Source organism: Geospiza fortis, unplaced genomic scaffold (genome assembly GCF_000277835.1).
Source record: "Geospiza fortis unplaced genomic scaffold, GeoFor_1.0 scaffold64, whole genome shotgun sequence".
NCBI classification, from domain to species: Eukaryota; Metazoa; Chordata; class Aves; order Passeriformes; family Thraupidae; genus Geospiza; species Geospiza fortis.
The window spans coordinates 251,806-273,874 of record NW_005054461.1 but is presented as its reverse complement, the minus strand read 5'-3'; the positions used below and the strand labels follow the sequence as shown (position 1 = coordinate 273,874).

The following is a 22,069-nucleotide window of genomic DNA, read 5'->3' as shown; positions in this document are numbered from 1 at the left end:
ATAAAGGTCCCTCCTTCACAATACACTGGTGGTTTGCTGTTCTGAGGTACAGAGTTCATTCTCTAGTGTATTGAAGAACAGGACAGCTGGTACCATTACTATTATTAAACCATTAAAGTGCCAGAACAAAATAGTTTCAGGAAAAAAACAACATTATTTTCCCAAAGTTTAAGAAAAGAATGGAAACAAATCTTTTTCCAATTAAAATTCAATAAATTCTAATTCATTGAAATGAAAAACTTACACATGTGCTTTCTTAGAGAAACAGGAGGAATGCAGTGTGAAATATAATACATCTTAATACCTACGTCCTCCTAACTAGAAACTATTTGGAACTCCCTCTAAGTTGTGACAGTAATGGAAAATTCTCAATTCAAATAAACAAAAAGAAGGCAGGTAAGTTATTAACTGCCTCAGGTTTTTAAAGAAAACATCCTCCAAGTATTCTTTGCTTTGTTCCAACTGTTCCTCAGCGTTCCACCCCAACACTCAAGATGACAACTACATGTATGAAGAGACTGTCCTGGTGAAAGAAGGAACTTGCGCATATCCACTGCAAAAAGGGCTGTATCAGGCACCAGCAGGGACAAGGAGGAATTTAGAAAGACCATATGGGCATGCAGGGATTACGTCAGGTTAAAGTTCAGTGGGAGTTACTATTTGCATGGAATGTCAAGGACAACAGGAACAGCTTCTACCACTCCAATAGTAATGGAAGTTTGAATAGGGATGAAAGGTTGAACAGGGAAAACATCCGACTTGGGCAGATCCGACCTAGTGGCAGCAGAAATGGATGATGCTGAGGGACTCAATGCCACCACTAAGGTATCAGAGAAGGCATCTGTTGTTTAGCAGAAGGATTCAAGAACTATCATTTGGAGAGTAAATGTTTAATACCCCTTACTCTACCTGCGCTACCAAGTGGAATAACACAAGGGTTGATCCTGGCAGCCATCCTGTTTAACGCCTTAATGAAGAAGGGAAGGCAATTGAACACAGTCCTTCATGAAATTGAGGGCACACATGTAGAATTGTGCACTTGGAAATGAATAACTCCATGGAACAGTACAGGCTGGTTGTAATCGCAAAGGAAAATGAGTCACCCACCTTTAAGTGATACATTCAGCTACAAATGCTGAACAAAATTTGAAAGCTTAGTTGTATTTAATTTGCATAGAATACAGCCCAGATTTTTATGTAACAGCACTGAATGTACCTTTTTCCCATGTCATTCTACATTAAAAGCAGAGGTTTCCATTAAGTGATTACAAAATACTTAGCCTACTTCTGGAAAAGATTTTTGGCATTTACATCTTACCTTTGTATGCAATAATTGGGTGCTCAGCTCTGTGGCAGTGGGTATCTTCTGTTGTTGTTGACTCCAGTATTCCTAACACTCCAAGTCCTGCCAAGAGCAGTGTGAAGAAGCAGCTTCCTTTCATGGTGGTCATGCTGTCCTTCACAGCAGTCACTTCTTTTAACTGTCTACTCTTCTTGCATTCATGTGGGAAAAGCACCTGGAGAATTCAAAGAAATTTAAGAACGAGAGCAAACCATAGAAAAAAATAGATAATTCTTGAAGTTTAAAACAAAACAACATTGCTTCCTTTTTGTGCAGCATCTGACTACTCAAAATTATGCCGTCAGTTGCTCTTCTAATCACTTCACACACCTATCATCAGTTACCCAATTTAGGAAAATTGATCACCCAGCAGAATTAAAAAATCATTATTCATTATCCCCTCTCTTTTATTTTGTAACATGAGGGGAAAAGAATGTTCTCCAACATTTTTTATTTTATCCTCTTAAATAGAGCAGACACTTTTAAATCTCTTTTCCCTGTTCACTTGGATCCACTGCTGCTTGCCTTGCTTTCCTCAGAGATGAAGGAGTGCTTTGACTTCTTGCAAGTACAAGGTAGAAGAGGAATTGCTCCCTCATGTGAATGACTACTTTGAGAGAACAGCCCTAGAGCAGGTATTTTTTGCCTATCTAAAGAGCTTGTTTGGAACAGCACAGAAAGGGGCCTAGGACAAGATTCACCTCAGTGCTCTGACACGCACTTTTGTTTTACAGCAGTGAGGGTCACTGCCTCTGACACTGGCTTAGTCCCCATCCATTTCCTGACTGATGACAAGGCTGTGAATTGAAGACTCAAATGATGAAGACTCCTTTCTAGTAAAATTTAGGTATCAATGAACATTGCAATGGTTTTCATTCTGAATCAGAAAAAAGTTGAAGCTCAACTCCCTGATTTTTTGAAACATCCAATAACCAGACCCTTATATAAGTAACAGAATATGTATAGTGCCATTATAATTTTAGATCCAACCCGGTTCCTTTAGTTTCCTCACTAAAAATGTGCCAAGCATTTACCAACTAATCATACAACCCAAAAGAAACCTTCACCACTAGCAGCTTTAGTGAGTCACACAGGCTTGCGCGCTGATGAAACGCAGAAATGAGACATCACTGCCTTTCATGGGGGAAGACCAGAGATTTAAGACAGCTCCATAAAAGCAGAAATGTCACTCTGCTAATTAATAGAGACATTCAGGAAGAGAAAATCAGCAATTTTGAGTTCTAATATGCTTGATCTCACTGAATTGTAGTGTGCTGTTTAATAAGGTGGAAACATTCTATTTGCGTAAAATAAACATCCTAAATGCATAAAACAAAGGGCTGTTAATGAAAAAACACTCCACAATAACAGCAGTATGCTCTAAAAGCTAGATTCAGAAAAAAGAATGGATAGTAAACTCTGGTCCCTAACGTTACTAGCACCAGACTTCATAAGACTAACTGCTCTTCTCTTACCACCTTATTTTGCTGCCTTTGGTAGTCTTCCAGCCTAGACATGGACACTTCTAATCCTCATTCATTTAAACTAAAATAAATAGATCAAAGGCATAATATATCTGAGCAGTAAATTCAATAGTCAATTTTAGCTTCTTTGCTAAATTTTCTTAAGTTACTGGAAAAAAAAGGAGAAACTTTGAGGCAGTTGGATTCATATCCTTACCTTCCTAAGTAGTGTCTTATGATGTCATTTACCAATAGGAATCCGGCCCTACAAAGTGCTTGTGGCTTACAACAGGCAGTATCTGGTCATGGAAATTCCGGATACTAACGTATGTAGTGCATAAAGCACTTGTTCCAATGTTTTATAATCCATTTTCTGTAAGACTGATATTTATATGTATGATGCACTATTCTTACACAAATTCAATTAGTTTATGTGGGTTGTAGTGTTCCTATTCCTAACTTAAAGATCATACAAATACACTACTAACAGCTACTTCTAATTCAGATTTCTGTAAGATTATGTTTGTGCAAGCAAAATGAAGGCCTGATACCTTCATGAAAGTCTCAAAAAATGTTTTTCTTGCAGACAGTACATCAGCAAGTATCTCAAGATCTAGTAATATGGTAATTCCATGTTAAACAAAAAACAAAAACAAAAAAACCACAACTTTCTTTTAATTTTGAAAGTCTCATAAATACTCATAAATGTGTGACTATAATGGAAAATAATTAAACAAGAATAAAATGAAACATTTGTACTGAAATCACAGCCTTCTTTGTCTCTATGGCTGTCAATGAAGCCCATGGTCTTCATGCAAGAAGGCTTCCATATCCCAGCCAAGTTTCAAAAAAAAAAAACAGCTCTACTCAGCAAACACAGCAAAAAGATAATCCTGTTTCTCCAGGAAGAAAGAAAAGGACCACCACCCTTCATCCAAATTTTAAATTCACACATAGGTATGGATGGCTTGGTTTCCATTACAAAAAGGATACTTAATTTCATGGGACTAATAGTGGTACTAGTAAGGACTAAGATGTAAATGTTAACAGGCCTGATGTCTTGTACCCTGCAGGTATTGAGAGGACTTGTCCCACCTGTCCCCTGTGAACAAAACTCAGTAGCAGAAGCAAAGATTCCTTCACAACACCACCTTTCCTTGGCCCCTAAATCCAAACAGCATCCTCTGTCCTGACAGACTACTTACATGCCATAGGTGGTCTCCGACACAGTTGTTTGCATGTTATAGTCATGCTGTGGAAGAATTTTGGGGCCAAGGAGGTTTTCCTTACTAGCTGAACTCTTCCTCTCACTGCAGGTATCTCACATGGCAAAAACTGAGACAGGAAACACTCTCTCATTTAGAATATCCAAAAACAAGGAGAAAAGAGAAGGAAAAAAGAAGGGTGTGCGTACACTTATGACCATATATCTCAGAAAAAAACAGTCACAGAGTAAACTTCTCTCTGCCTCAACCTCTAGCTTTATGTGTATTGCACTATTTTATTAATTTAAGTCTATGAATGACTTTTGATGTATTAATTTAAACACATTATTGCAGGGCACTGTGAGGAGAAGCTTACTTGGAACAATGCAGAGGAGAATCTTCAGAGGCCCTAACTGACAGAAGGACAGTAAATCAAGGCAGTAGATAGAAACCTCATCACAAGTTCTTTAAGTTTCTACCCATTTCACTACACTAGTGTATGCATGGAAGGAGAAAGGAGTCTAGAGACTGCACCTAATACACTGCTAGAGTAAAAAATAAAAAATATATTTTTAAAGATCCACAAACAAAACAAGGATAACCAATCAAACAAAACTCTTCCCCCAAGAACCAAAAAGCCCATACAACTCCAAGCCCCGCAAAAAATACAATTACATCCCCTCCAAAGAAACATGCCTTCAACATATACCCACAGCACAAAGCAATGAACAGACACCTTAGAAAAGACTTCAAAACTGAATCTTTTTCCACAGAACTTGTACAGGCTAGATTGCTCCCTTCTGTACATCTTAGAGCAAGGACCACTGCACCAGCTCCATCGCTGTCCGAGACAGCAGCTGTAAGAGTGAGCCTGTGGAAGCAGCTACACAGACCTGAGACACTGCCACAAGTCAGAAGGCTTGAAGCAGACAAAGTAATCTTTCCTGAAATCACCCCCTCTCCTTACTGAAAGTGCAGCTTTCATGCCAAGAAGGGATAGCTAGCCTGAAGCAGTCTGACAAGAAACGACAAAGCCAAGAGAACCCTAAGCATGAAAAGATTCAGCCAGTTTCCTTGATTTCTGTATAATTTCCATATGTAAATCTCTCTCAGCAATGACAATAATGGCCAGGTAAAAACTCTTCAAAACATATATCCAAATAGTGACACTGACCAGCTATTTAACTATTGATAAATATTTGCACATTGACCTGTTATTTGCAAAACTTTTCTATCAGAGATCCTTATTCAGACTTTCAATAAATTGCATGTTACAAGTTTGTAAAACAATCTAAAGATGCAAAATGAAAAAGAAAGCAGAATAAGCAGCACTATAAGATGCAATTTATTTCAATATACTATTTTATTCCTGTATGTAAAGGGTCTTGTGCACTTGTTCTATCCTTCATTCCCTTTCTTTTGATCCAGCTTGCCTAGAAGAAATATAAAGATGAATGAGGCCCATTAGGCAAAGGTATTATATTTTACAAATGTAGCCTTTGATTTCTACAACAACAGTAATTCATAAAGAAAAAACCCAGCAATCCAAGATTTTCTGTTTCAGTTGAACCAAAAAAAGACATCTCTTACTAAAAAGAAAAAGTGTGCACAGCTAAGCATGCAAGGCAGGTTACTGCTACTGCTAGGTCCAAGCAGATTCATTTAAAGACTATTCCCTCCAGGCACTGAAGTCTATATATATAAAGTCAAATAATCAGGATGTCAATATTTCAAGATCACTTAAAGTACACCATGTTGAAAGTACAATTTACCTCTGAATTACAAGCTACATTTTCCTTTGTTCAATCAAAATAAGCCACGGTATGCAAAAGCTGCCGCACTAGCTGCAGCTGTCCCAAAGCAAGACGCTTTCAAATAACTATCTTTGCTGATTCTATAGGTGATGGATTTAAACTACATTTTTAGTAATAGATGAAGTGAACCTAGGTCAATAAAAGTGTACAAACAGCAGGGTTTGGCATGTTTAAAAGATGCCACTTTCAGAACTGGTTCTCGGTACAGGCATTCATGAGCAGGTCTGGGGTTTCTTTACATGCACACCAGTGTTTACTCCTGCAGATGCTGCTCATGCAATTTGTTGCAGGAGACTCATTCCACTTTCCCTGGGCACTTTGCTCCACATCTTTGCAAAACAGTAAAGATTTGGAAAAAGAAAAGTAACTAGATGACCAGATGACCTTTTTGCATTAGCACAAGCCTGGGAAAAAAGAGTATTTAACTAATGAAACAAACTGCACATTCTATGGGTTCATGACAACAGAATTATGAGTACAAAGAAAGATGTTGTCCCATTTGCCACTGCACACACTTTAAAAATAGTAGTAATTATTTCATCTTTGGTCATGAAAATTTTATGAAAAATACCTAGTTTGTCTACTGTATTGCTAGTGGTACCTTTTTTACAATTTATTAAAAGAACACTTGCTTGTGGCTGCAAGTGACAAGAAAAACAGGGAGAGCCATTGTTTCCTCTTCACCAAAAAAAGGCCACACTGCTGTGTATCACTAGTAAGCATGTAGGCAAATCAGGAAACAGGGCATCATGAATACCCCTGGAATGCAGCTCAGTGCCTCTTTCTGTAATTCTTCTTGATTTTTTAAAGCCAAACTCCTCAAACTAATGCGAAACATTTGAGAGGAAGATTGTTAGAGAAAAGAATACATAAAAAAGACTCTCAACCACACCTACCAAAAATTTAGCTAAATTCCAAGGCAATGTGTATGCTTTCAATTCACCAGTAGCGACAAGCCCTGGAGCTCAGAAGAAAAAAAGGGATGGAGGCCAGAAGCAGGCATAAAGAGGGTTCTTAAAAAAAAAAAAAAAGCCCAAAAAATCCCCCAAGCAGTTGTTTTCACTGTAGCACATACTATTTCCTGTCAAATGCACGAAAACCCCAAATCTATACTTCTTTATAGTATAATTACTTTGAAATACATTCCTTACTCAGTATACCTTTAGAAAAACAATTTGCATATCAGACAAATACACAGTTAGATTAGAGCAATAGCTCAAAGATCACCTCACTAAACCCTGAGATGAGACTGGAAACTACAGATCTTCAGTGAAATAATCCAGCCATACACCATCAAGTGTCATCACCGGACCCAGCAATGCAGGCTGTTTACTATGCAGCAGAGTAGCATATTCTAATTTGTATTTGCGTAAAGTGAGAGTCAGCTTCAATTAAAAAAATGATTACTGAGTTCCTTCAACTTTTTTTTAATACTGTCATTCATTTCTGCTGTGGCATAAATTTCAAGTTCTGCAAGAGGCAGACAGCCATCAGCTGTCATTGACTAGCACAGTCAAAAATCAGTCCTTGAATTCATAGTGACATTTTGCCAAAAGACAGCTAATATCTGTAGCTAGGGGTGATAAGTCATAAAACAAGAATCTGTCATCAAAGCTATTTCCCTAGCCCTTCTCACAGAGCTGATATTTGTGATTTCAGCAAAGGAAGCACTGCTTCAAGAACACTGGCCTGAGTGAAGCCAGGAGTTTGTAACAACACCTTGGAACTCAACTATCACATTTGGGCTCCTCTGCCTCATCAGTGGGGTGTACAGCCAGTGGACCTCAGCTCCCTGAGCAAGCACAGGCCAACCCAGCAGGACCACGCAGATGAGAACCACCGGCAATGTACGATTAGGAATAAAGCCAAATCAGCACAGACTAGGCCCAAATTCCAATAAAATGTCAGCACTTTTTTTGAAATACTTTTTTTTTCTTAGCTATCCATTAGCTCCTCAGCATTTTTGACATCCTCCCAGGACACAGACTCCTACCTAAAGTTTCCTTCCACTCATATCTAGCGCCTGGTTCCAGTCATTGAGCATTTCCCTGTGCAGTGCTTGGAACATCCACTGAACTCTGATCCTTAGACTGGCCATCAGAAACGAGGCAATAAAAGGAAAGATTCTCCACCTCAGACTACTAAGACAGCAAAGTTTTTCTTTTACAAAATAACTTTAATGGAAAAATTACATGGTAATGACCGTAAACAAGTCTGAAAAGCGAAAAAAGAAACAGAAGAGGCTTAACAAGGGAAAGGCATGAAGAAAATTGAAAGAAAATTAAGAAAAAGGAAAGAAAATGATCCAGGAAAGGACAGAAGTGTCAGCTAGGGCAGGAAAAGGAAATAGAGAAGGAAAAACTGTAGCAAATAAGGGATCAACACATATATCCTTGCATTTCATCTTCTCTTTTCTCTCCAGACAACACTTGCCTGCACCTTTTCCAGTTGGTACTATTACTGACAAACCAAACACATTTTCTTAGGGCCCAACAGACTGTCAAGACCATCAGCGACATAGAACACAAGCTGTTCTGTAGGAGAAATACAGTTTCAAGTGCTGAGAGTAACAGGAGTTCAGAACAGATTCCGTACAACAGGGCTCTGCTCATTTTAAAAAATTACAGTTTCAAAATGGGGTCAGGGAGACCTTCAGAAAATGGACCCATTGCTAGCTATAAAGTATCTAGAAACTCCCACTGTGAAATTCAGAAACTTCCTGAGCCTGAAACTGAAACAATGTCCTGGAAAAATCTCACTTGCTACTTGCTGTCGTCTTACTCTTTTCCCTGAGCCATGTGCTGTCTGCTCCTGACTAAGACCAGATGCTGGGCTGGATGCCCCTCTGACCAAGCACAGCCATGTTTCCATTTTCTGCTAAGGTCTGAGTCTCATACTGCAAGCTTTTCAGTCACAGAGAAAGTGAATTTTGAAATTTCACCAATGAGAATTAAGAATCTATGTGGGACCAGGGTCACAACTACAAGTAAAGCTGTGACTTAATTTACATTAACAATGTGCTGAAGCTTCATTATATATAAAATACTCTTAAATTACAAAAGCTTGTGTTTTGAAAGTTGTCCAAAAAACTAAAAAAAAATGACAAAAAATTCCCATTCAGAAACATGGCTTGATTGAACTAAAAGCACAATTTCAGGACTGGGAGATGGTCAAACCTGGAAGATGTACAAAAGTAGTTTCAAGCAAAGGCAAAGGTAATTGAAGCAGGTAAAAAAGAGGCAATAAGAAAGTAATGCAAGCTTAGCTCTTGCATTCTATATAAATTGCAAAAAGGCCACACAGACTGGAGTCACATGTGTTGAATAATTAAAAAAGAAGATCATCACATCACAGATTATTGCTGCAGCCATCTGGACATACTTTTTTATATTTGTAAACTGTACTTAAAAACGTGCCAAAATTTGTACATGGATGTAAAGAGAAACCAGAAGGAAAACAGTGATACAGCAATTTCAGATAGCTGGGTTTTGTTTTTTTAACTTATATTCAACTTAAAACAGTTCTCTGATATTTAGTTTATCACTGTATAAAAGTACTTGAGAGTACCTGGTATTTAGCTTTCATAGAAATGTAATATAATATATTTTAAATGTGAATCAGTAATCTAAAGGACAAAATTTTACTGTTAAAACAAAACTATTAGTGGGTATTCTGCACATTAATACTAGGCAAACTTCCAAACTAAAGATTATATTAAAGCAGTTACTACCTTAAAGAACTGCTGGATGAGTCCAAAGTGTCATGAAATGACTATTGTGACAGCCTGTTTTATTTAGAGCAACTTCATCTTCTCACAGTGGGTTCAGTCCTGAAGTTCTTTGGTACAGTTTTAAAGGGCACTGGGTATTAAATAAACACTTCTCAGCAAATGCAGGGTGGTCACAACTAAGGCAACCAAAATACAGTGGAGGAGAGCACAACTTTTAGGGCAAATCCACTCAGCCCTGTGGCCCCATCTGCAAATGCATTTCAGACTCTGAACTCCTCTCAACTCCCATCTAATTCCCAGCTTTGGATCTGTTTCTTCCCATCAATAACCAATATGTTCTGCTTTCACAGCAACAGCTTAAGTGACAGAGAAGTTTATCAGACTGATATGAAGGACAAGGAGAGGTAAGGCAGCTCAGAACTCCCATCCCACATCTCTGCTATAGAACACTCCTGTTCCCCAACTATTCATTTATGTATGGCTTTTCTATAAGGTAGGCATTCAAAACACACAGGTGTCTCACCAAACCTCTGGATTCTATCACCTGTTCTTGGATAAGCAACAGATTATCCAATGGGATAGGTGGCCTGAACCATCCAACAGTTCAGTCTCCACTGATTATGCAAATTAGTACAGATAATATACAATTAGTATCAGATAATGACAGAATGGCTTTGGTTAAAAGTGACCTTAAAGATCATCTAGGTCCAACCCTGGTCGTGTCATCCCATAGGCACAGTAACCTCCCACCAGAGCAGATTGCATAAGGGACAAGTAGGCTGCTACTTCACTTTGTAGCCCTTTAACACTATCACTGCAAAGATGATGATTTATATAATTTATACATCAACAAGATTTTTAACACAGACTTACAGAGATTTAACACACACATGAAAGCACTTTTTAATGTTTCCTCTAATCCCATGATTAACTCCCATGACAATAAGCAAAGGGGGTTTCACCAATCCAAATTACACTCTTCTGTATCAGACCTTGTATATAGATCTCTGATTCAGTAACAACTGCAACAAAAAAATCAGACAGCTTCCCTCTGCATCAGTTCTGTCTTCTGAAGATGCTAATCAGAAACACAGAGAACCCTGACAAAGCTATCAGAATCCTGGAATAAGAAGTCAGAAGGAAAAAAAGAAATTGTTTCTGTTAGATCTTTCTGAAAGTTCATCCACATTTTTAGTTACTCACTAAATCCTGAAGTAAGATACAGATATTTTAAAGTTTCTGTGAAATATCAAGTTAATAAATCTTTTCCTGAAATAAACCACGTAAAATTAAAAACAATGGAAGACACAAAGATTTGCAAACACCATTCTACAGCTAAAATATCCAAACCATCAGAGTTTGCAAAAACAAAAGGCCAAATTCTTTATTACGACAATGCTTATATTTAAGACCCCATGTATTCACATACAGAGGTTTTACACAGATGAGGAACATCCCTGCACATGCCTGAACCTTGTAAACACAAACTTGCTTGTTTTTTACTAGATCCTAAAATATATCACAAAAAAAGAAAACAAAAAACTTCTTCTTAGGAGAATAAATCATAACTTTATTTTCTTCCTCCAACACAATGGTTAAAAATTTAAGTTATATTTTTAAGTCTGCTTAAAAGTAGTAAAACTTGACACAACAGAAATCATATACTATCTGGTGTAATGCTCTCAATGTGAAACAACAAATAAGGACATGTCAAATAGCCTACAGTTAAATGAGGAATGAATGGCTCTTGACTTACTTGTTTCAATAAAGGAAAGCCTCTTGTGGGTTTTCTTCAGAGCATACACAGTCCTGCTCTGTGTATTTGTGTCTCAAAAATAATAATATAAATACATTCTATTTTTCCCAGCCTGAAAAATCCTCTTATTTTATTTAGATTACTTTATTTTCCATGGTTTATCTGATTCTTAATGATGATGCTCTTTTTAATGACTTCCATTTACAAGCCTTCAGGAAAAAAATCTATTTCATTAAAAAAAAAACCAAACTAACAATGTTGTGAAAATTCAATTTCGTTAGTGACATCTATCCCAATGGTTTCTCAGTGGCTGACAGCTTTCATCAGTCAAAGACTAAATTACATGAAGTGTCACTGATGTCTCCATCATATACAAAATCTCTTTGGTAGCTTTGTAGCCATCATTTTTCATTTATCACTTTGGAATCTTATAAGCATACAGTATGTATGCACAGATTGCATACGCTGAAACATAGCTCTGACTGCTCCTTTTGAAGAATCCACACTTCAGAGACCAAATGTGTCAAGGTCACCTTCAGTCCCTAAATAGAAACACATAGGATGATTGCATTTTTTCTCAGATTTTACTAACAGTAAAGGCATAGATTTAGCTTTCTTGGGCTGATTTGTTTGTATCCAATTTTTTTAGAACCCCCACAGCTGCTTAAAGGGAAACTTCCAGACCATCCTTTCATTTTATGCCAAGGCTGGATGACGTGCAGTCTCCAAGATCCTTAGTGCTGCCTGAGACTACCAAAAATATATATTATATATTCACACCCCCAAAATGTATACAGAAGGGCCTGTACCCATTTTTGTGCTCCCCTACATCCATTCACCCTCATCCTCCTAGTCTCTGTAGACCTCAGCTCCTCTCCTTTTTAAGGTAACCAAAACGTGCTGTCATCAGCACAAGAGGGTATTCATGTAAACACCAACAAAATGCTAAAACACTACATTTCCTTTCCTGCATCTGCTTTTATTTCTTTTCTTCACCTGACAGTGGTACTAAAAATGCTCTCAAACATTAAAATCTCACAGTCTCAATCTCTTCTATTGTAAGCTTTTTGCAGTTATAGTCTTTCTCCTTTATTTACGAAGTCTCTGCATTGATGTCAATTGCACATTGCTACAGAAAGAAATGTTGTTAAATCTACTTCCAGGACAACAGTCCAAGATCAAAGCTCTTGAAGGAACACCAAAACAAAAAAACTAAACAAACAAATGAAAAGGATCCTTGGAAACGTTGACTAATAATGACACAAGGTAAAATACAAGTACAATAAAATACTTTACAAATAAAACCTTCCGTTTGGCTGTGGGTGTGGCGTTGAAAATTCAGAGAAGACAAGCTTCACTTTATGCAGCAGTGGCGCAAATACATACACGTATCACAGGTATGAGAAGGGTCTACGGAATCTATTGCTGGAATTCAAAATAAAGAGCCCAGAGAGAAAATGCTGAGGATGAAATACCCTTCCACTGGGTACCTCAGGCAATAATAAAATGCAGGATTTGATCTAGGGAGGAGCAAAAAGAAAAGGGACTGGACACACAAAAAAACCCACACCAAACAAGGAAACTGGCATATATGTATCTGGCCAAGTAAAAACTGACAATTTCTGGCAGTGTTAATGTGTAACTTGAATGTGTAACTTGAGAAGACGGACATTCAAATGAGAATGATATTCAACTTACCAGAGTAATACCAAACTTCCTAGCATGATGTGGTTGCTATGCTCTACCATTTATGCTTCCCCCCAGAGAGAGGATGGGACTCTCTCTGAGGTGCACATTTGGATACAGGAACAAATTCCCCCCATCCTTTCATACGTGGCCAACTCTTTCTCCTGTCACATGCCACTTTCACCATGATGCTGATGGGACAGTTGCAGAGCAATCTAGCAGAAATCCTAAATTGCTAATGTCACCATGATGCATTCTGTTTCTTTAACTACAGCCCTACCAATTTCTACAACTAATAATACAGCCATACACAAACATCTCTTTTATAGAAGAAACTCAGGGCAGAGTTCACAGCTCTGCTTTTTTAAAAGACATAAACCTGTATTTATACTGTAATAAACACACCATGTAGAAAGATGTTGAAAACAGAAATTGAAACATGTTGCTTTTACTGTGAAAAATCTTTGCAAACCTTCAGTGCTCTGTAAACAATAAATAACTGAAACAGAGGTCATCTCATCAGGTTAACCATGAGCTGTGCTGCCACAAGATAGAGTCTGCTCCAGCTAGGTTGTGCTAGCTAGTACATGGATTAACAGGGATTTCAATTTCCAGGGCTGTCAATCTTGCATGCTTTCCAGCACTGGATTTCACCACATTTTATACAGATACAATCTGAATTCTGAGTGAAAAATAATTCAAACTGCTTCAGCGGTGTTGCCAAAAGGGCTTCCAGAGCAAACAGATTTTACATATTTTAATGCACACACTGCAAGTAGAAAAATCTCTGTCATGTGAAAAAAAAATATAAATCCACCAAACTCGGATCAACAGAGTCAGCTCAAAAAGTCTCGAAACAATGCCCTTTTCTACAAATTCTTATGACATTTTCAATCATCACAACAAGAGAAAGCATCCCATGAGACTTTAGACAAATGAGAGGTATCTGCAATAATTAAAGGTAGCATCTCTATTGCAAGGAGCGTGACCTGAAGAAGGGCAGTTGTGCCAGTGGGGGGGGAAGCTGAACTTTACCCCTAACTAGACTTTAAAGCATAAGAAAAAAATAGAGAGATTAAAATTATAAATCAAAGACCATTTAGTTTCACACCAGGTGTTAAAACCCTGCTTCTAGATGCCATTAATCTCAGAGATTTAACTGGCTTTAATGGGAAGAGTCTCATTCTCTGCAGCAAGAAACAATGAGTTTTCCATTAGGCACCAGGACCTAATCCATCCCTCCCTGATCCTTCTTCACCTCGTATGCAGATTCAAGCACAGCCCAATTCATCACTTGAGTACAAAGCTGTTTGCAGCTCAGTGATCTGCAGTACTGTTACACACCAGGCACAAAGTTCCTAACTGAGAATGAAGTTCCTTCTACTCTGAAATTGCTATTGCTGCTTTGAAGCAATGCAGGTTTCTTGTAACAAAGAACAACTACTACTAACAAGATTTTCATTGTTATCCTTCATTTGTTAAAATCCCACAGGTCCTGCACAAAGGGAAACCCTCATCACTACACACACAGAGCCACAAGGAAGGCACCAGAAGAGCCAGAAGCCCAAGAAGAACTTTTCTTCATAAATGGATGAGGTCAAAGAATTAGGTGGGTGAGAAATGGCTGACCTAAGCATTACTTTAAATTGGTAATGGCTTACGTTATATAATTCTTCCTCTTCCCCTTTTAACTGCTCTTATTCTGCAATTCCCATCCATCCATATCTAACCCACACCTTTGTATCCCCTCTTCCCAAGAAAAATACTCTTTCCTCACAACTGTACATTACTATTTGAAACTTTTGTATCATTTCTGTCTTTGCAAGTCTTGGCCATGTTACTTAGAAATTCTCAGTCTCCATTTCAGCTTCTTTGGATTCATTTTTGCCAAGAGCAACTAACCTCTCTGACCTAATGAAAAAAACAAACTATTTTCCTCTTCAGAAGTTTTTTGATTTCAAGTCCCCTTGGAAAACTTCCCAGAGGAAGCACATATACTAGTACAGGAAGTTGGAATACTCTTTAATGCTTGCACAGATCCATCCATCTCACATGCATAAACCACTGATGGAAAAACCAAGCACACTGTTGCTTTCACTCCCAGTATCTGCTCCTCTCTAAGCTCCTAAAATTCTGTTAATTCTTCAGAACTTTATTCAGTAGTTCCTCAACTTTGTTTACATCTTTTCATTCAATTCCTTAAGATCAATTCACCTATTTTCCTCTAATTTTCTCTCATGACCATCTTCCTTCCAGTAACCTTATCTGTTCCAGCCATTTAAACTGCTCTCATTATGAAATGCTGTCACTTGTAGCCTTTCCTCTTTGATCATGAGGATATAACTCCAACACTTTGCTTCTCAAGCTAATCCGCAAGCACAAAACTATCTCCAAATTTATCAGTGGTTTCTCCTCCTCTTTGTATTTCCTTTAGGCTTTGCCATTTCATCCTGCTTATCTCTCCCCTTGAAGTTTACTGTCTCTACACCAAAATGAGTCTCACTAGAACTCACAGACTGAGAAAAGGTGTTCTGGTAATTCCTCGCTCCCTGACAGGCACTACAGACTGTACAGAGAACAGTTTTGGGTAAACAGAAAACTGAGATTTTTAGACTAAGAATTGAACTCTCAAAGAAACAGCTTGAACATATTAAAACAAATTTAATTGTAATTTATCAAGTGCCAAAACAAGATTAAAAGGACTTATCTTAAAATGAGGAAAAAGGCTCCAAGCTCTGTGGGAGACCTCAAATTACATAACAGCTTAGCATTTCTTAAAATAGTGTTAGTAACAGAGTTCTCTTCTGGGACTGCACCCTGCGACCTTACTGTTTATAAAACAGCATTGAAGAACCACCACAGTGGGTCAGGCAGGCTGTTTAGCCCAACAGAAATGACAAAACCAACTCAGACAAAACATCCAGCCTGACTTACTACTCTGTCTTCAGAAGCAGCTAAGAGCAGATGTTTAGAGCAGCCACATGCAAAAATTCTCCTCCATTCTCCCCAAAACACTTCATACTTTCCCTAATTTGCAGCTCAGTAACTTTCTTACCTGGGGATAGTACCTTTGTTTATCAATTCTTTTTTTTATTTTCTTCCACCTCCTTTTCCATATTTGTTCAGAAGCTCTTTATACCCATGCAGCACACACAGCATGTTGTGGCAAGGAATTTCAGAACTTACACACTATGCAAAAAAAAAAAATTTCCCAAAACAAAACACTGCTTTTCCTAGCTTTAAAACTGTTCCCTGCCTGTTTCAGCTCATCTCTCTTCTAATACAAAATTAGGTGGCACTGAGTATTCATTTCCCATCCACACACCTCACAGCTCCTATTATTTTACAAACACCTAGCATTACAATCTGGTCATTCTCTCTTTTCCAGTCTGGAAACTCTCATCTAGTTAGTTGTTCTTGCATGGAATACTGTTCCATTGATGTCTTCTGCATCCTGCTGCCCTTCTTCGTTTTTGTTGCCTTTCTCTGAAACTTTTCCTGCTCTACTTCACTTGTTCTGAAATAAGGAGACTAGGACAGCATCTTTAAGGCACAAACACTTCACAGATTTAGAAAATGGTCTAATATTTCAATTTCTCACTTTTCAGAGTAATTCCTGATATAAATTTGCTTCCCAATTGCTACTAAAATATAGAGGTGATTTTTTCGATAAATTGCTGCTTATAGTCAAGACCTTAAGCTAACTCAAAATATTTTAACATTATTGATCCTGAATTTCTCCCATCATTTTAATGGCCATTTGATTTCATGCGGTTCTTTTGTGTTTTTTTCAGTCTGCCCCCTTTTTTTTTTTTTTACCTTCTTTTGTCCCGTAAAACTTAGTTTCAGAAATAAACCTTGTCACCACACTTTTGTCCCAAGTCACTTATAAATATGAAAATACCCCCGGGCACTCACAGAGCTATCTATGGGAATCCACTGGTGATTTCCAACACATTTTTCCCCTGAAGCTTTTTCCCTTACCATTTAAACAATTATTAAAACAGTTAATAAGTTAATAACACAGTCCTCCTCCTTAATTTGTGCCTGTTGAGTTCCTTTAAAAAAATTCAAGAGAACTTTCAATATGAAATAAATTTTCATCATTTAAGTAGAACAATACATCCAATGATGTCTTTCACCTGCATGCCAGTTGTCTCCTTCAAAGACCACAGGCTATTTCTGTGATTTGACTTCAAATCACAAAAACGCAGGCTACATAAGATCTCTGGGAGTCCTCCAGTCAGACACTCTGGCTAGCCATTAAAAGCCACCGAAGATCAGGTCAGCCATAGCACTGTACAAGTAAGACTTGAAAGCTCCACTGGGAGAGGTGCCACCCCCCCACAAACCCAAGTTTTATTCAGTGCTGAGCTACACACCTACAGAAAAATATTTACCTACAATGTCCAATCAGAACATTTCAATTTGCAATCTGTGTATGTTAACCTCCTGCTATTGGTTTGCCACAACTAGGAACATTGGCTCCATCATCTTCGTAAACATCCTTCAAGTAGCTGAAGGCTAATATTAACCAGTTCACCAGGTCTTAAACATCCTCTTAATCAGGCTTTTATTCACAGAAATCAATCCTTTCTTGGTATCTCCACTGCAATACTCAATGCTCTTTCTAAAACAGAGATATGAATCTAATTTTTTAATTCGTCTACTCAGTTTAAACAGGTGACCCACTGGTTTTTAGACTCCCTGAGTCCAAATGAATGCTTTCTGAAATGTGGTATTAAATTAGACATCTTCAAGTATTCAGCTGGTGAGACACTTAAAAGCAAGAGGCTGCATACCACACTAAGAAGCTGGTCTATTTCACTCTACCATTCCTAAAACAACTGGGCAAACTACATCTGGATCTGCTAAACTGAGAACATTAAATTAGTTCCAGAAAGGCAATCTCCTAAATCTAAGAAGGTTTCTCCTAACCTAAGAAGGTTTCCAAAACAGGAACCACCCCACGCTTTTCAGTGGTGAGCACACACACACAGGAATTACTCTGTTTTCTGCCATGGCTTTATCTTGGATTGTTCCTGTCACAGAGTCATTACACACAGGCCACACAGAGTCTCCAGCTGGCCTCCTGCTCTTGGTGTGGTTGAAAAAAGCATTCATTAACTTTCTGTTTAGCCTGATAGGGGAATGTTTTGTTTTTATTTCCTTCTTTAAACATAGACACAGTTTTTTAGAAGATATCCTCTTGCTTGTAATAGTCTCCTCTACCTGGTCATTTAGCTATACAGGCTTCCTTTTCCTAAGACGTTTTTAGACTGATGGTAAGCATTTATGTGGAGCCTCCAAAACAGCATCTTGAAATACTGACCTTCAAACACATTACTCTTTCAGTGTCACTATAAACAAACATCCTCATTTTTACATAGTTTTTTTTTTGAGGTTGAGCATAATTCAAGAGAGGTAAGAAGAAAGGAGAATTGCAGGTTCTTTTCCTTTCATTCCTCCCATTTCCATTTGTTGGATTTCCTTAGCTTAGGGAAAAGAGAAAGGCCAAACAAATGTAATCATCTACAAAGTCACATCACAAGTCTTTTTTCCAGACATCACCTCTCCATGACATTATCATCTACTGACTGAACAAAATACAGTCTCTTACCCACCTTTTAGTCACCATCCCTCTGTAATCATGTACTGCCTCTGTTCAGCGTTTGTGCAGAGCCAAAGCGGGGTCCTGGGTCTACCTTGGAGGCACCTAGGAGTTAAGGAAACACAGAAGAGAGATAATAGATATTGAGGAGGCAGCTCATCAGCAATTCTCAGACATTTATTGCAGACATAAAACATGTCTCTCAAGCCAATAAATTAGAAATGTAAGGCACTTTAACTACACAATGTGAAGAAGAACCAAATGGAAAGAGATCGAAAAAAAATCATTTTTTAAAATACCTGGCAGCTTGAGATGAGAATCAGAAGAGGAATATTTGCTGCAGAATTATCAAAATCCATGAGACATGAATTTGAGAAAAATTCTTACTGTAAAATTTTGCCTTGGTGCCTTAATAGCACTAAAATTAAACATGACATACACAGACTCAAATTTGTCCCTGAGTAAAATCCATAACAAAATTCAGGTGGGTAAAACTTCATTATTCTTCTACCTTTCCATAAAACAAAGTTCAAAAGAAAAACATACTCTCTAATATCTCAAAACAATACAAAAGGCATTTTCGAGAGAGCGATGCATCATTAAGGACATTTCAAGACATTAACCCATCTTGTAGGAATGACAAATACAAGATAAATATTCAAAAAATTATCTTGCTTTTTTTATTTATTGAACCAAAGAAAGTACTGCTAATCAATCATGTGCTATCTCTACGTGAAACAGCAAGACAGGAATCCCATAGCAGTTTCCTGCTCTCAGCAGCTCAAGAAAACTGCACTTCACAAGAAAAAACAGTACTCCTCTGTCCAATTAAAGCATTTGTTTCCTAGATTGAGAACGTCTACAGAACAGAACAAATACACCAGCAATCAACAGCTCACCCTTGAACCTAAACAGAGACGTGAGGCAAAAAAGGAGTCATTGTTCCACTCTGTTTACTCACTTATATGAAATGACTGTACTAGATGACTGGAAGTGTTTGTGATTTTTTTTCCAATGCTTTCCTGACCTATGAAAGTCTCAGGAAGTCTGCCAAATGCATAACCATAGAAATGTTTGGAAACATACAAACCAGAAGAACTCTCCAGACTGGCCAACAAAGATTCAGATTTATGTTTACCACATCAAAATTTCTCAAGAATCCCATTCTCCCTATCATCAAGTACTTCAGGTTACAATTTACATATTGTATCCTAAATTAAGAATTTTATCATATCATTTATATCATATGCGCACACATACAGACCCCTCCGTGAAATCCAGTGATGTCAAATTCAGCTGTAGAAGTTGCCAAAAACAGATTTAGATGGTGTTCTCCAAGGCACAGGGATCAAGCAAAGCTGAAGTACAGAAAGTCACTTTCAATTTCATAGTCCAAGGTGGTAGGAGAAGCTTATATTTTCAACAAGACATTGCATCACCTTTTCTTTGCCTCCCACTTTTCAGAAAGGCAAGGGCAAATTTAAAACTTGGAGGAGGACCAAATTCTGCTTTTTATACTACTATGTACCAGAGAATGCTCAAACACCTCAGCACTCAAACAACCCGTCACCAGTGCATGTTGATGACAAACTACTCTGAGACATTCAGCCTGTCAAGCAATTAATTATAACTGTTACTGTGCAGCAAGTTCTACAGACAACTACAAGCAACCCATCTCCAAGATGCAGTGTGCTGATTTATGTATGCACTCACGACACCAGAATGAGCAGCTGAATTATTAGACTTTGAAACATTACAAAGAAGCCTGTATACCTCAATTTTTCTAAACAAGCCTAACACTACTAGTACTTTCTATAAGCACCTGAACCTGCTCACTTCATGATTCTTATTTCTACATAAACACATCAGATTTAATTCAATCAAAATAAAAGCTTGAGCAAGGTTACTTTTATTCTAATCTTAACTACCTAAACAAAACAGGAAAGCAGGGTATGAATTCATCTTATTGATTTAGGGAAAACATGCACACACACAAAAACTAATACATAAAAGTTCGATTTCTACAGATTCATGTCTTGCTTCCCTTACACTTCTTCATATGGCAACTCTGCAGCTGCTGTGACTGTGGAAGTACTCATCAAGCACAATACAGTACATGCTGTGGGTAGGATAACACCAGAAAGCAACCTGAGTATTCACTTATTTAAGCTAAAATTAGGCTAACTCAGTCTACACAGCCCACACCAAACCAGTCTTACAGAAACTGTAAATAAAGCTACCAAAATTAGAAGTCTAACTAAAAAAAACCCATCAATTTTACTGGAAGGTATGCAATCATGTTTTAGTTTACTTTTGCTTTGGTTTTGCGTCAGTTGCTAAAGTAAAAAGGCTAGAGTGGCTTTGCTTCATGTCTCTGTCTCCCACTCTTTCACTTAAAATGACTTCTGGAATGGATGACCAGTTTCAGTCTAATGCAAAAACTTCTATGGAAATGGTCAGGAAAAGCAACAGACAAACTCACTTCCCAAACAGCTGTTTTACCTACTCTCAATGACAAACACAGGTACACAAGAGGGGAATTCAGCCATGGCACATTTTACTTCCCAGAAGCCCACTAATTTAAAAGAATGGGGCAGCGAGAGGACTTCTGCAAACGGATAAAAATAGACATAGGTGTATACCAGGGGAAGGTTTCAAGACATCATCACAAGATTTAAAGCAAAAAACGTGTGAGTGCTGGTTCCTGCTGCTGATAGGATAAGGTACAAAAAGTCAGTGGTAAGAGCAAGCAGTGTGATTGAATCCAGCGGGGGCACCGCGGAGAGCACACACAGTTACCACCTTTGCTGCTACATGGGTGCAGGCACTGTGCTCACCTCTGTCTGCTACACCTGAAGAGATATTTGGCTCCACAAGGAACCGACCAAGGAAACAAATCACAGCATGTCTAGACACCGTGGCTCATCTGCACACTGAGGTTTCCCACTTCTGCTGCAGCTGCACGGCACTGCTCAGGCAGTATGCCAGAGCAGAACCTCGCCTCACTCAGAGACCTGGGAGCTTGCCCAGGCACTCAGGATCTTCACGCAACACCTAATGACAGCCCCTGCTCACCTCACAAGACAAAAAAGGACACCGAGTGGGATAAGAACATGCCAGCTCCTCATCATTCCACCAGCCAGCCTTGGCTTTTACTCCACAAAGTTGACAACCTGAGTTAAGGAAGCTGCTCCAAGTGACTGTGGATGATGTCAGTGAGTCTAAAGTAGAAGTGTTAGGGATGCCAGGTAGATGGGGCTTTTCCAGACTCCAGTGTCCTCACCATCTATGCACAGGACAACTGAACAAATATAAGTAAACTTCACTTACTAATTAAAATACTACTGAACACATTCTTTGCTTTTGTTGATATCTGGCAAGAAAGAAAATCTTGTCAAAACTGAAAATGTATCAAAACTGAGAAAAGGAGAGGAAAACATGAGTAAGAATAAAAGGATAAAA

The 22,069-nt window shown here is 38.2% G+C and overlaps 1 protein-coding gene across 2 annotated transcripts in view; it reads right to left on the bottom strand.

Annotated features, from left to right (window-relative positions):
• SEMA5A (semaphorin 5A) overlaps positions 1 to 22,069 on the bottom strand; it is a 313,297-nt gene that overhangs the window by 213,187 nt on the left and 78,041 nt on the right. For both annotated transcript variants that reach the window (XM_031062762.1, XM_031062763.1), the window contains 2 exons: positions 18,621 to 18,712; positions 1,319 to 1,517 (listed from right to left, as the gene is read on the bottom strand). In XM_031062762.1, the coding sequence (XP_030918622.1) occupies positions 1,319 to 1,451 (133 nt within the window). In that variant the 5' untranslated portion in view covers positions 1,452 to 1,517; positions 18,621 to 18,712. The remainder of the gene's footprint in view (positions 1 to 1,318; positions 1,518 to 18,620; positions 18,713 to 22,069) is intronic.